The 14,535-nt window shown below is 47.7% G+C and overlaps 1 protein-coding gene across 7 annotated transcripts in view; it reads left to right on the top strand.

The window, feature by feature from the left end:
* Positions 1–10,709, top strand: part of RELT (RELT TNF receptor) — an 82,299-nt gene extending 71,590 nt beyond the window's left edge. For 6 of the 7 annotated variants that reach the window (XM_081002237.1, XM_081002238.1, XM_081002242.1 and 3 more), the window contains 2 exons: positions 4,510–4,559; positions 7,591–10,709. In XM_081002237.1, the coding sequence (XP_080858363.1) occupies positions 4,510–4,557 (48 nt within the window). In that variant the 3' untranslated portion in view covers positions 4,558–4,559; positions 7,591–10,709. The remainder of the gene's footprint in view (positions 1–4,509; positions 4,560–7,590) is intronic. The other variant, XM_081002243.1, reaches the window with a different exon arrangement.
* The last annotated feature ends 3,826 nt before the right edge of the window (positions 10,710–14,535 follow it).

The following is a 14,535-nucleotide window of genomic DNA, read 5'->3' as shown; positions in this document are numbered from 1 at the left end:
GTAAAATAGTTGTTTATTGCCTTGACAACTGCTGGGAGGGTGTTCCTGGGGAGGGCACAGTTTGTTGTTGTTGTTTAGTTGTTTAGTCGTGTCCGACTCTTCGTGACCCCCTGGACCAGAGCACGCCAGGCACTCCTGTCTTCCACTCCCTCCCGCAGTTAGTCAAACTCATGCTGGTAGCTTCGAGAATACTGTCCCACCATCTGGTCCTCTGTCATCCCCTTCTCCTTGTGTCCTCCATTTTTCCCAACATCAGGGTCTTTTCCAGGGACTCTTCTTATGAGGTGGCCAAAGTACTGGAGCCTCAGCTTCAGGATCTGTCCTTCCAGTGAGCACTCAGGGCTGATTTCCTTCAGAATGGAGAGGTTTGATCTTCTTGCAGTCCATGGGACTCTCCAGAGTCTCCTCCAGCACCATCATTCAAAAGCATCCATTCTTCGGCGATCAGCCTTCTTTATGGTCCAGCTCTCACTTCCATACATCACTACTGGGAAAACCATAGCTTGAACTAGACGGACCTTTGTTGGCAAGGTGGTGTCTCTGCTTTTTAAGAACAGTTAAACTGTGGCTAACAGAGATGAGATTTCCTTAACAAGAAGAGGCCCATTATACTCATCTCGATTTTTAGGTAAGACGGGAGCCCAGATTTACCTGTAGTGTTGACCCCCTGGGGCAGGAAACCTGTGGACCTCCAAGTGTCAAAGAACCATAGAACTGTGAAGGTGGAAGGGACCTGGGGGTCATCTAGTCTGGACTCCCAACTTCCATTAACCCCAGTCAGCGTGACCAATGGCAACATCTGGAGGGCACTGGGTTCCCCATTGGTGGCGTAGCTCAGAGGCAAGGAAGCTTTGTCAAGCTGGGGGCCACATTGCCTTCTGGACAAGGTTCTGGGGGCCACATGCTGGGCCCAAAGGCAAAATGGATGGAAATCTTACCTTTGCACAGCAGGAATCAAAGAACCATAGAATTGTGGAGTTGGGACCACAGGGGTCATCTAGTCTGACCCCTTGCAATGCAGGAATCTTTCACCCAACCCGGGACTCAAACCCACAACCCTGAGATTTAGAGTCTTATGCCTGACCGCCTGAGCTGTTGGGTGGGTTTGATTTTTTGCATGCACAGAAACCCCATTCTAAGCCACCACTGTTCTTCAAACTCAACAAAAATATCTGCATTGAGTGCGAAGTAAACCTCCTCAGGGGTGTGGCCTGAGGATAGTCCCAAGGGCCAGGTGGAGAGGCCTGCAAGGGCCACTTTTTGCCCCTGAGCCTGAGGTTCCCATCCTTTGGGCAGCTGATGCAGTAAAACCTCAGAGAAGCACAACAAGGAGAAAGAGGGTAGGTCCTTGCTCAGGCATAGGCAAACTCATCCCTCCAGATGTTTTGGGACTACAACTCCCATCATCCCTAGCTTACAGGACCCCAGTGGTCAGGGATGATGGGAGTTGTAGTCCCAAAACATCTGGAGGGCTGTGTTTCCCTATGCCTGTCCTTGCTCCAGGGAGGTCCAGCTCTCCTCCCAAGCCCAGAATCTCATGAGCTGCCCAGAACCTCCACTGCGGCGGGCAGAAGTAGGTGACCCAGCAGCCCTGTAATTCTGTTGACGTTTGCCACAGACAGCCTAGTTTGCAAAACAAGAGATGACTAAGGCCGACGCTTGGGGAGAGAGAGGGAGAGCAGCTTTGCTGCCAGCCAGGCTGAATCGCCCGTGACACCGTTTGGAGTGTTATCGCACAAATTAAATGCTGTGCAATTTCCGGAGCAGCAAAGAGGAGCCTGGAGAGAGGCGCTTCGCTTCAGGCTGGGGGTGCGAGTCTGAGGAAGCCGCGTGGAGAGCGGCTCAAAAGGAGACGGAGATATTCTTACGTACGCCTCCCTCGCTCTCTGGAACGGTGTCGGCTGCTTTCTGCAAGGTTCCCAAATCTCTGCATGATGAGATTTTGTCCTTGGAGGGTCCTAAACCCCTTTCCCCTGAATTCCAAGCACCGGTCTCCCCTGGGTACACAGATCATCACCCTATATAGCCCTTTTGAACCTCAGAAGAAACAGTTCCCTTCCAGTGATAGCCGTAGCTAGAATTATGTTTTCCTTTCTAAGCAGATGCTGGCTCAGTCCCTCTGGCCATGTGCAGAGTGTCTTTCGTACAGACTCTTAAGCCATAGAAGGCTGGTTGACCCAGATTGGCTCGAACACCCTTTTAAAGAAAAGTAACCATTAAATCAAAGCAGAGACATCACCTTGCCAACAAAGGTCCGTATAGTTAAAGCTCTGGTTTTCCCAGTAGCAATGTATGGAAGTGAGAGCTGGACCACAAAGAAGACTGATCGCCGAAGAATGGATGCTTTTGAATTCTGGTGCTGGAGGAGACTCTGGAGAGTCCCATGGACTGCAAGAAGATCAAACCTATCCATTCTTAAGGAAATCAGCCCTGAGTACTCAATGGAAGGACAGATCCTGAAGCTGAGGCTCCAAGACTTTGCCCACCTCATGAGAAGAGAAGACTCCCTGAAAAAGACCCTGATGCTGGGAAAGATGGAGGGCACAAGGAGAAGGGGACGACAGAGGACGAGATGGTTGGATAGTGTTCTCGAAGCTACCAGCATGAGTTTGACCAAACTGCGGGAGGCAGTGGAAGACAGGAGTGCCTGGCATGCTCTGGTCCAGGGGGTCACGAAGAGTCGGACACAACTAAACGACTAAACAACCATTAAACTGCAAACGAGGGGTTGGGAACCGCAGGCACAGGGCCCAAATGTGGCCCTCTGAGTCTCCCTGCCTGGCCCTCAGGACTGTCCTTGTGCCACACTGCCTGACCAGGCCATGCCCCCTCTCCCCAGGCCACACACCTCAATGACCCAGATTCACGCCTTCCTTGAGAGTGCAGGTCTGGCTGGAAATGCGTCCTTGAGCTCTGCCTTTTGCTCTCTCGGTTGCAGGATGGTGAGAGAGAGAGAAACGAATGTTATTCTAGGCTACATCCGCAGAAGTCTAGTGTCCAGGTCAAGGGAAGTCCTAGTCCTAGCTCTACCTCTCTTTTAAATCAGAGCCAGTGAAGGCGGTGAAGGTCCTGTGTGAGTGTCTGGAGGCGGTTGGAGGATGGATGGCGGCTAACAGATTGAGGTTGAATCCTGACAAGTACGGTTTTGGGGGGACGGGAGGCGGGCAGGTGTGGGGGATTCCCTGGTCCTGAATGGGGTAACTGTGCCCCTGAAGGACCAGGTGTGCAGCCTGGGAGTCATTTTGGACTCACAGCTGTCCATGGAGGCGCCATAAGCTCCACCTGGTACGCAGGCTGAGACCCTATCTGCCCGCAGACTGTCTCGCCAGAGTGGTTATCTCCCGCTTGGACTACTGCAATGCGCTCTATGTGGGGCTACCTTTGAAGGTGACCTGGAAGCTACAACTAATCCAGAATGCGGCAGCTAGACTGGTGACTGGGAGTGGCCGCCGGGATCACATAACACCAGCCCTGAGAGACCTACATTGTCTCCCAATACGTTTCTGGGCACAATTCAAAGTGTTGGTGCTGACCTTGAAAGCCCTAAACGGCCTCGGCCCAGTATACCTGAAGGAGCGTCTCCACCTCCATCGTTCAGCCCGGACACGGAGGTCCAGCTCCGAGGGCCTTCTGGCGGTTCCCTCACTGCGAGAGGTGAGGTTACAGGGAACCAGGCAGAGGGCCTTCTCGGTGGTGGCGCCCACCCTGTGGAACGCCCTCCCATCAGATGTCAAAGAGATAAAAAAAACTACCTGACACTCAGAAGACATCTGAAGGCAGCCCTGTTCAGGGAAGTTTTTACTGTGTGACATTTTTATGTATTTTTAATCTTTGTTGGAAGCCGCCCAGAGTGGCTGGGGAAACCCAGCCAGATGGGCAGGGTACAAATAATAAATTAGTATTATTATTATTTTATCGAAGTAATTGCTGAACTGAAATACAATTAAGAAGAAGCATATTAATATTGAAATAATTATTAATGTAAAATGATTTTTTTATTCGTAACAAACTTAATAATGCAAACACATTGGCATTTGGCAGTAACAAAAGTTCCTTTAGAAACACAATTTACAAAGGCTCATTATCTAGTCTAGTCTAGAAACGTGCTATAAGATGAAATAATAATAGGTGTAAATATAGGATGCAAACTACTAATAATTATAAACAGCAGAATGTAGGCACCCTATATATAGAAAGGAGCAAACCAGTGATATTTGAGGGAGCAGGCTAGCAGGTGAGGCCCATGACTTACATCATAGGAGCCTACACAACACACAGCACTGTTGCTGTACGTACGTTTTATTTTATTTGTTTTTTATCTTATATTTTGGCAATGTACATCCAGTTTGTTTTTCCCTTTAAGTTTTTTGGGGGAAGCTGTAGCTTGTTTAGCTTATACGTAAATCTGATACTGTGCTGCAGCCACAGATCCTCACCTGTTTGGGGGGACGGGGTGGCGAAGCACACAGACGCCAGCTCTGACCGCAGCCTCGTTCGTTCGTTTTCCAGGACAGCCCGGTCATTGTTAGGCTTGGGGAGAGCAACCTGGTTATCTGAAGGTAATCCACCAGCTTCTGGCTCCCTGCCAACAGCTTCTCAGGGGTGATGGGTCGGCTGCCAAGTCCCATGTAGCTTTTGCTTCTGGTCATCTTCTTCAGTTCTGGTGCTTTGGAGAGCAGGGCTGTGCTGGGCTTTGTTTTCTCCTCTGCGGGTTACCTGGGGGCGCCATTCTAGGCAAATATAAAGCGGCTGAGAAACAGCTTACTTGCGTGTCGAGGTCCCCAAGACACCCACCGATAAAAACACAATTGACGCATAATTTTGTTTCAGGTTTTTGGCATAATTTTTGTCCACAATTTTATTAAAATACAAGCAATGTGAGTGGTTGCTTAGGCATTGGTTGCGACTATCTGTGGGACGCAGGTGGCGCTGTGGGTTAAACCACTGAGCCTCTTGGGCTTGCCGTTCTGAAGGTCAGCGGTTCGAATCCCCGCGACGGGGTGAGCTCCCGTTGCTCGGTCCCTGCTCCTGCCACCTAGCAGTTCAAAAGCACGTCAAAGTGCAAGGAGATAAATAGGTACCGCTCCGGCAGGAAGGTAAATGGCATTTCCGTGCACTCTGGCACTCGTCACGGTCCTCCGTGCGCCAGATCAGAGACTTGCTGACAGGACTCCATCATTGCCCCAAACAATCCTATCCAATATTATTAGTTAAGAATAATTACCCTTCAACACCCCTCTTCCACTGGCTATCTCCATGGGGGCACTTCAGACCTTTAGGCTAAATTCAGACTCCACAGTTCCGGGCAGGTGGTAGCCTTAGTTGTAGGGCTAACTCCAAGTTTGAGACTGGGCTCTGGCCAATTTGGCACATCCACCACAACAATAAGGGGACGCAGGTGGCGCTGTGGGTTAAACCACAGAGCCTAGGGCTTGCTGATCAGAAGGTCAGCGGTTTGAATCCCTGCGACCGGGTGAGCTCCCATTGCTCAGTCCCTGCTCCTGCCCACCTAGCACTTCGAAAGCACGCCAGTGTAAGTAGATAAATAGGTACCATTCCGGCGGGAAGGTAAACGGCATTTCCATGCGCTGCTCTGGTTCGCCAGAAGCGGCTTAGTCATGCTGGCCACATGACCCGGAAGCTGTATGCCGGCTCCCTCGGCCAATAAAGCGAGATGAGCGCCGCAACCCCAGAGTTGTCCGCGACTGGACCTAATGGTCAAGGATCCCTTTACCTTTTATTGGACACGGACAGTAAAAGTCTCAGGGTGGAAGGCAAGTAGATTGGGCTGTCTTGGTTTAAGTCTCCTATTAAAGGGGTTAAAGGAAGGGGTGGGATTAGCAGAAAAATGTCCTTTTGCGTGTCTGCTGCCCAAGACTGGTGGATGCTGCGAAATCCTCTTATGGCAAATGCTTGTCGAATATTCAGACATTCAAATTCATCTGGGTGACCTGCAAGGCAAATCTGTTCAGCTCTTCCCTATTCTCTGCCTTTCCTTTCCTCTGTGGATTTCTAGCATTGGCTTCCTTTTTTAAAATATTAATTTATGTGCCAAAAAAGTTGCAAGCAGAACATAAAGGAAAGAAACGATGAGTCAGGCATTTAAACCATAAAGCGCCACAGCCCGGAGGGACAAAAGTACCATGTTATAGTGCAAATCAAAAGGGCTATATAAATAATAAAGTATTAATTAACTCATACAAAGATTCTCTTTACAAATACTAATGATTTATAAAAATAATAGTATTCTCCACTTGTGAGTTCCATTATTATTGAGAACAAAGGTTCTATGAGCCAGATGGTGGCACTGAAAAACCATATGCCTCAATATTTGTATGAGAAATAAAATCATGCCATATTACGGCACGTTGAATTTTTAAACTTTGAAATTCCCAAAATGAAGGCTGCTAAAAAGTTGTCATGTGATTCGAAAGGTATTTTGGTTAAATTAATATAATTTAGGTTTGCTCTGTAGGTAAAGTTGCATGGAAGTCATTGAAAACAATTGCCAAGTGCTTGCAGGTTTATTATATACTAATATCATTTTTAGTTATTATTCTTTAGCATTGCCTAACAGTTTCAGAAGGCGAAATAAAAGTTATTTGGTTTTCCGAAAGCAGTGTGCTTCATCAAACGTAGACTTGCCAAGCTACATGCTGTCCAGTCACAAAAATAATAGCAGATTTGAATCCCTCACACCCAGAAACATATTTGAAGAAATTTGCAAAAATTAAGTTTCACCCCCTAAAATGACACACAGTGATGTCAAATATAAGGGGCAGGGAACGGTCATTCGAGCTCTGCCCTTTGGATCAGAATATCCCAAACCTGGGTCTCCAGATGGTTTTGGACTACAACTCCCATCATCCCTAGCTAGCAGGACCAGAGGTCAGGGATGATGGGAACTGTAGTTCAAAAACGGCTGGAGACCCAAGTTTGGGAAACTCTGCTTTAGAGATTTCTTTTTTTAAAAAAAATGATATTTATTGAGAATTTTAAGATTACAAAGAAACAAAGAAAAAAAAGAAGGAGATTTCTAGTGTATACAGTCATACCTCGGGTTGAAGTAGCTTCAAGTTAAGTATTTTCGGGTTGCGCTTCGCGGCAACCCAGAAGTAACGGAGCGCATTACTTCTGGGTTTCGTCGCTTGCACAGGCGCTCAAAATGACGTCACGCGCATGCGTGGAAGCAGCGAAACGTGACCCGCGCACGTGCAGACGCACAGTTATGCCTTACATTTACTTCAGGATGCGAACGGGGCTCCAGAATGGATCCCGTTCGTATCCAGAGGTATCACTGTACAGTTGTACCTTGGCTCCCCAACGCCTTGGGAGTCGAACGTTCCGGCTCCTGAACTATCGTAAACTAGAAGTGAGTGTTCCGGTTTTCTATCGTACTTTTGAAAGCCAAAAGTGTGACAGGGCTTCCGATTGGCTCCAGGAGCTTCCTGCAGCCAATCAGAAGCCGCACTTTAGTTTCCGAATGTTTCAGAAGTCGAACAGATTCTGTGCAAGGTACCATTTCAAGGAGGGCCAAATTCTGCCATTTGCCTCCCGCCGACCTCACCGTCCTCTCTCCCACCTTTGCAGGTGATCATCTGACTCCAAGCCGCCGCGACGCAGATGGGACATTGGATCAAGGGGAGGCCTGCGGCCAAACAGCCATCATCCGAGGCTTGCGAGCGCTGGGCGCTGAAGAAGGTGAAGGACTGCCCTCGTTTTCCCCCCACCATGCTCTTGGGAAACCGCCAACGTCCTGGAGCAGAGCCATGGGGCAGGCCCTCCATGGGTGTAACGCCGTCCGTGCCACCTGGAGAGTCGAACTCTGGAGGACACCCTTGGCATTGCAAAGACTCTCCCCTGCCCTTCTTCCCCCCTGCGCAAGGACCTAAGGGAAGCAACGCGGTGGGGGCTTTAGGGGAGGGGCTCCTTTCAGCCGCCAAACTTGGAATACCACTACATGTGCGCTTTTGTTTACATGGCATGGAATCAGCTCTCTAGCGCCAGGCAGGCTGGGTAGGCTTCTGAACAGTGAAAAAATAGTTTTTGGGGGGTTCCCCCCCCCCAGGGGCGAATATCCTCCATAGATCTAACGCAGGGCCAAATTCTGCTGCAGAGGAAATAGATGCTTTAGAAGTTTTTCGCTTTCCCGAGCTGCTGTACATGATCCGGTCATGAGGGCATAGGGTTTTCTCAGCACCAAACCAGCAATATTTGCTTTTGTTTCTTTGAGTTGTATCGTGCCTTTCCTCCCAGGAAGTTAAGGCGGCAAACGTGGTTCGTCTCCACCCGTTTTAGACTCACAACCAAGCAGAGAGGGAGGTCTGGTCCAAGGTCACCCAGTGGTCTGAGTGAGGATTCGAACCCTGGTCTCCCAGGTCCTAGACTTGGCGCGACAGCACACCTTTCTGCCACTGGGGGAGGGGGGGCATTCATCCCTACGATTCCCCACCTGCCCCCTAAGTAGCTATCATGGTAGCTTAGTGCAGTTATGAAACGGGTTTCCTCCAATGTCATGCGCACCCCCACAAGATGCAAGCATGTTGTGGCCCGGCTCCTGACTCCCTCATGTCGCCCTCATTTTAATGGGGGGGCTTTCTTTAGAGAGCAATCTATTGCTCTCCTGGTATTGACCGAAAGCGAGCGCTTGTTTTTGTGTGTGTCTGGAAACGCCCTTGGGGCCTGATCCATGGGAAGCCCTCCATGCAAATGCCACCCAGCACCTGTCTGCTCAGCAGCAAGCCCTGCTGAATTCAATGGGACTTACACCCAAGTAAGCGCGTACATAGGGTTGCAGGCTCGAGCGATTGTCTGGTCCCCGGCCACGTCGGTGGGGCTGGAAAGCCTTTCTCGCGGATCGTGCCCATCGAATCGTAGAATGGTGGAGTTCGAAGGGAACCAAAGGGCCCCTTCATCCTCTGTGAGCAAACGCTGTTCCCGTGTTTGGGAACACGAAGAGGTGGGAAAACAGACTCCTGTCTTTCCTCCTGGGAAATAGGCGTGCAGGTAAGGTCTTGCTTTCGCCCCACCTGGTCCTTTCTTCTCGCATCACCTGTTAACGCACCTGGATTCGCCGCCTTGGTCCTGGGAAGTCCCAAGATTGTGCAGACATTTCTGGAATAGTTCCGTCTAGTTCAGCCTCCTGTCTCCAGGCGCAGAATCACTGCAATGGTAGAGTTGGAAAGGATCCATAGGGGTCATTTAGTCTGACCCCCTGCAACCCGGACGCCTCTAGAAAGCTCACAAGCAGGAGACAGCCCTCTTCTCCTCCTCTTAGTCTCCCAGCTTCTGGAGGTAGAAACCAGCAACCGATGAATCTCTCTCTGTTCCGAAAACCCCTCTGTCAGGGAGAGACGACTTCGGCCGTGCCTGGATTCCAGCTTCCAGTGTCCCTGGATCATTTTGGCGGGGGCAGTTGGGAGCTGGGGGTCTCCCACAACTTCTGGAGAGCCATGGGTTCCCACCACTGCATAACCAGAGAGTGTGCACGCATATGCGCACGGGTTTAGCGATGCTCATTTAAAGGTTCTGCATGGGGGAAACAGTGGCCAGGATGAAAACGCAGCTCATTCAAATTTGCATGATTTCCTCTTCCTCAGATTAATTTATACTGCTTGGGCCAGGTGCAAGGGAAGGGGGGGCTTGAGAGGGTGCTGAAAGTTGTTTAAGAATCCCCTCTGGCTTCTTAGCAGGCATTCCCACACTTTGACAGCGATGAAGACTAGACACTTGTTCTTGAAAAAGAAAGGAAAGTGTTCTGTCATTCTGAATGGAGGAGCAAAGCTACATCTCCAGAAATTGAATTCCACGTTCTTTCTTTTTCTCTTGATTTAGAAGATCCCGCTTTTGGATTAAAATAAAGAGCAGAACGAGCATTAAATATGAGCTTCCGATTTAAAACAGACACTATAAGCAAGAGCCAGTGAGATCAACAACAAAAATGTAGTCTACACACTCAAATTTACCCTTGGGCAATGTGTACAAGCTAAAGGTGCCCTAATGAGCTTGGCCATGTTGCTAGACCTCAGTGTGCGGGGCAGGTAGCGCCTTAGAAACGTGCTGTCTTTGGGATCCTAAAACGGCAGGCTAGGAAACAGGCTGCGTCTTGATTTTCTACTGCTAATCTAGGGGTGGACTAGATGACTCTTGGGGTCCCTTCCAACACTACCATTCTAAGTCCCACAGAGAAACTGAAAGGGGGCAGGGGTGGTTGCAGTTTGAACTTCCAGGTTGTAGTGGGCACCCAGCAGCCAGACTGAGCCCTGGCACCTTTTAGGAATCAAATGTTTCAGGCCCTTGGTTGTGGAAACATCATTTGCTAAACCTTGAGGCTGGCAGATTCCAGCTGTTTTCCATCCAGCTGTTTACAAACAGTCTACTTCTCTTAACCCAGCTCATCAGCCAACACAGCTTTTTTCTGTTATCTGTCATTATTATTATTATTAATTTTTTTCTACATCAAAATGTTATTTATATGGGCAAAGCAGGGGGAGGAGGGGGAACTTCTGACCTCCTCAAACCAGCCACCCCTCTCCACCCTAGCTCAGACTCTGCCCTTTGTCTTATTTATTTTTATTGATGGTTTGTGGTGTTTTGTCGGGGAGAGAAGGTTGGGGGGGTCTTTTATGTTAAGGGTGTTATCGGTGGCTTTCAAGCCTGTGGGTTTCGTTTCTGTACATTGATAAATAAAAGCAATCTTGAAAGCGAAATTGCTGTGGGGTTTTTTCCCCTTCCCAACCACCTTCTTTCTGCTGCTTATGGGCAACCTACCCCTCACTGATTTGGGGGACTAGATAGATAATTTATTATGGTCGGAGACCAGCTTATAAAACACACTTGGGGGTACATTCACAGAAGGAAAACAAACAATTAAAACATTGTACAACAATAAATTTGAAAACAATGTACAACAATAAACTACCGCAGGGAGCTGACTCAGAGTCACCCATAGAACTGAGTTTGGGGATTTTCTTAAACTATTTTGGGTCTGGGGATGGTCTGCGCCTACAGATCTGTACACAGAATCTGGCGACCATCCGGGTCGTCTTCTGATCTTTGCCTAACAGGAAAAGTTTGAATTTTTGCTTTTCCGGCAGGTCAGCGAGCCTCACCAGCAGGGGATCAATGGTCTCACTACGTGCCTCTTCATAAAAGGGACATCTAAAGATCAAGTGCTCTGGGCTTCCTGTCTCCCCCAATGAACAGGCGCAAAGTCTCTGAGCGTGTGGGACTTTTTAAAAGGCTCCTTCCAGGACCGGCGAGGGCAGAGCCGAGCTTCTGGCGAGTGTAAAAGCCCTTCTTGCATTTTTAGATACGAGAAAGAAGAGATACGCTGCTGGTGCGACTATGATTTGGGGGAAGTTGCCAGGGAGAGGAAAAAAAGGTTGCCAGACCAGGAACAATGGGCATATCTCCTAAAATCCAAGGCCAAACACCTCTGAGACTCTCACCTGGCCCTTAGTACAGGGCTTAGGAGTCTCCAGGTATTAGCCAAATTTGCGGCACATTTGTTTGGGTCACACACAGCTGCCCTAGACCCAACATGCCATATCAAATTTGTTTTAACGTGTTTCATACGTGTAGCATTTTGCATCGCTGTGACATGCCCTGCAGTTTCATGGAAGGAGGGGCTTATAATAATCATGTTAACGATTCAAGACAGGTGTGAAGCGGGTAAAGATGATTTTTAACTTACTTTCTTCTACTTTGGTGATCACTCGTAGCCGAGTAAGATTGTCTTCCATAAACATGATTTTTAAAGTGAGTCTGAGTCCATAAGTGACTGTGGAGGCTAATTCTGAATCCACACGTCCTTCCACAGTGGGGACATAGGTTTCCGGGCGGGAGTTGATCACGGTGTGGATTTACCAAGCATGCCTTCCTCTTAGCATGTTTCTCCCTCGCGTCTTGAGTTTGAGCGTCTTCAGAGCCCATGACACCTTTGGTAAAGGCTGTTCTCTAATTGGAGTGCTTGCAGGCCAGTGTTTCCTAGTTGTCGGTGTTTATACTACATTTTTAAAGATTTGCCTTGAGACAGTCTTCAAACCTCTTTTGTTGACCACCAGCATTACGCTTTCAATTTTTAAGTTCGGAATAGAGTAGCTGCTTTGGCAGACGATCATCAGGCATCCGCACAACATGACCAGTCCAACGAAGTTGATGTTGAAGAATCATCGCTTCAACACTGGTGATCTTTGCTTCTTCCAGTACACTGGCATTAGTTTCCCTGTCTTCCCAAGTGATGTGTAAAATTTTCCGGAGACACCATTGATGGAAATTTTCGAGGAGCTGGAGATGGCATTTATAAGAGGTCCAGGTTTCACAAGCATACAGTAAGGTTGGTAGAAATGGAGAGAGAGAGAGAGAGAGAGAGAGAGAACAACCCATCAGCTTCCATTAAAAGCTCCATTAAAAGTTTTAATTTAAACACAGAAGTCAATATATCCAAATGATTGAATAGGCTTCTGCATGAAATTGATGCCTCTATGAAAATATGCTCCAAAGTGCCTAATGATGGTGAGTGTTTACCCTTTCAGGTTTGAAACAGGCATCTCCTTGTGACCATAAAGGCTTATAAAATCAAGCCCCGTCATACTACAGCAATACGATTTAAGGGTACATGGCTGTCTGCAGACATCAAGGAATTTTCCAACACAAAATTGATGCAGACAGCAACTCCAAACCAAGGACAGTATGTTGTGAACAGCCCTGAGATCTACAGATGAAAGTGCTTTTTTCGGGGGTGGGACGCAGGGGGACGCATATTCCTAAACATTCTGTGAATCTTTGTACTTTTATCCATTTACTGTATTTAATTCCTTTCCTGTATATTATTTTCTTGAGTCAAAATGAGAGGACCCCTAAACATTTTTTTTAAGAAAAAAAGCACTGGTGGTATACAAATTTAATTAATAATATTATATCACTGAAAATTAGGGCTGCCATATGTCCGGGTTTTCAAAGGCAGAATTGCTCAACAACTGTCAGGTTTTCCTAAGAAAAACTCAACAAAACAAGCAAACAAAAGAAAAAACTCAACAACTTTTGGGGTGTCCTGGTTTTTACTTTTTGAAATACGGCAACCCTACAAAACGCCTGCATCATGCCTCAATGAGACATCTCCATCACTGCACCTCCAGCATCTTATCAGCATCAGAAAATGCCTTAATGCAAAGACCCAATAGACCCAAAACATCCATTTTTGCTGGGGCAAAAGGCGCTTCCCATGCGCAGCGCATAGCAAGTCCTGGCAATCAGTTTGTCATCCGCATGGGGGGAAATTCTATGATGCTGTGAAATGGGTACCCTGATGTCATGGTGATTGACAAGGTGCGTGGCCTATGGTGGGCAGGGGAAGGTAAGGATCCAGCCCACTGCTCTCAAGCGGACCTGTTTCCAGAGCTGGAAACCATTTCTACACAGCCTCTCACCCCCTGCTCTCTATTCCCTGACCAGGCAAGCGAGAGGCACTAGCAGAGCTCAATATCTCATCCCAACCAGGCAAAAACACTCAAGAAAAGTGCAAAAATAGCAGACCCTCCAATTGTCCCTATTTTCCAGGGACAGTCCCAGATTTACAGGAGCCGTTTCAGTTTCTGATTTGATCCTGGAATGTCCTGCTTTTCCTTACTGGCCTGCTTTCCCCTCTTTTCATTGGAGAAATGTTGGAGGGTATGGAGTTATGTGACCCCACCAAGCTAAGGAGATAAATAACCATACAACCTTTAGAAGACATTTGAAGGCAGCCCTTCATAGGGAAGATTTTTATGTTTAATGTTTTATTCTATCTATCTATCTATCTATCTATCTATCTATCTATCTATCATCTATCTATCTATCCATCTATCTATCATCTATCTATCATCTATCTATCTACACACACACACACATGTTGGAAGCCATCTAGATGGGCAGGGTATGTTGTTTATTATTATTGTTGTTGTAAGAATTTTAAGGTCTCAAACACAGAATAAACAACTTATACCATGCCCATCTAGATGGCTTCCAACATGTGTGTGTGTATAGATAGATAGATGATAGATAGATAGAATCCTGAAGCCATTTTGACTCTCCCAGTGACCTCAAATATTCCTCTGCAGTAAGGGAGGAAAATGGGGAAAGCCCTCCCATTGTCCTTTTGCTTACAAATCCCGTCTTAAGGGCGTATTTGTGTATGAATAGGGTGAACCTGTGACCTGGACTCAGGAGCTAAAGTATTTACCATCACAAAAGAATGGCTAGGCTGCCCAGATAATGCAATCAGTGACCATTATCAGGTATCTTGGCAGGCGGGATTTCTGCTGCAGACCGCCTCCTCCTGTGACTCTGTGATATGATGTTTTGGGGGGTGGTCTTTGGCGATAGGGTGGGCAATTTCAAGAGTCTATATAAGGGACTACTGTTCAGCATTCTCCTCCCGTGTGGTGAGTGGGGACCCTGTTGCAACAGTTTATTTTCCTTCAGTAAATATCAGGTTTACTAGCCACTTTGCTTCTCAATATAAGCTGTTATTTTTCTCCTACCGATAGGGAACCC

The sequence above is a fragment of the Podarcis pityusensis genome (genome assembly GCF_964106645.2).
Source record: "Podarcis pityusensis genome assembly, chromosome: 4".
NCBI classification, from domain to species: domain Eukaryota; kingdom Metazoa; phylum Chordata; class Lepidosauria; order Squamata; family Lacertidae; genus Podarcis; species Podarcis pityusensis.
Note: the sequence above shows the minus strand (reverse complement) of the source record. Positions and strands in the feature narration are given on the sequence as shown.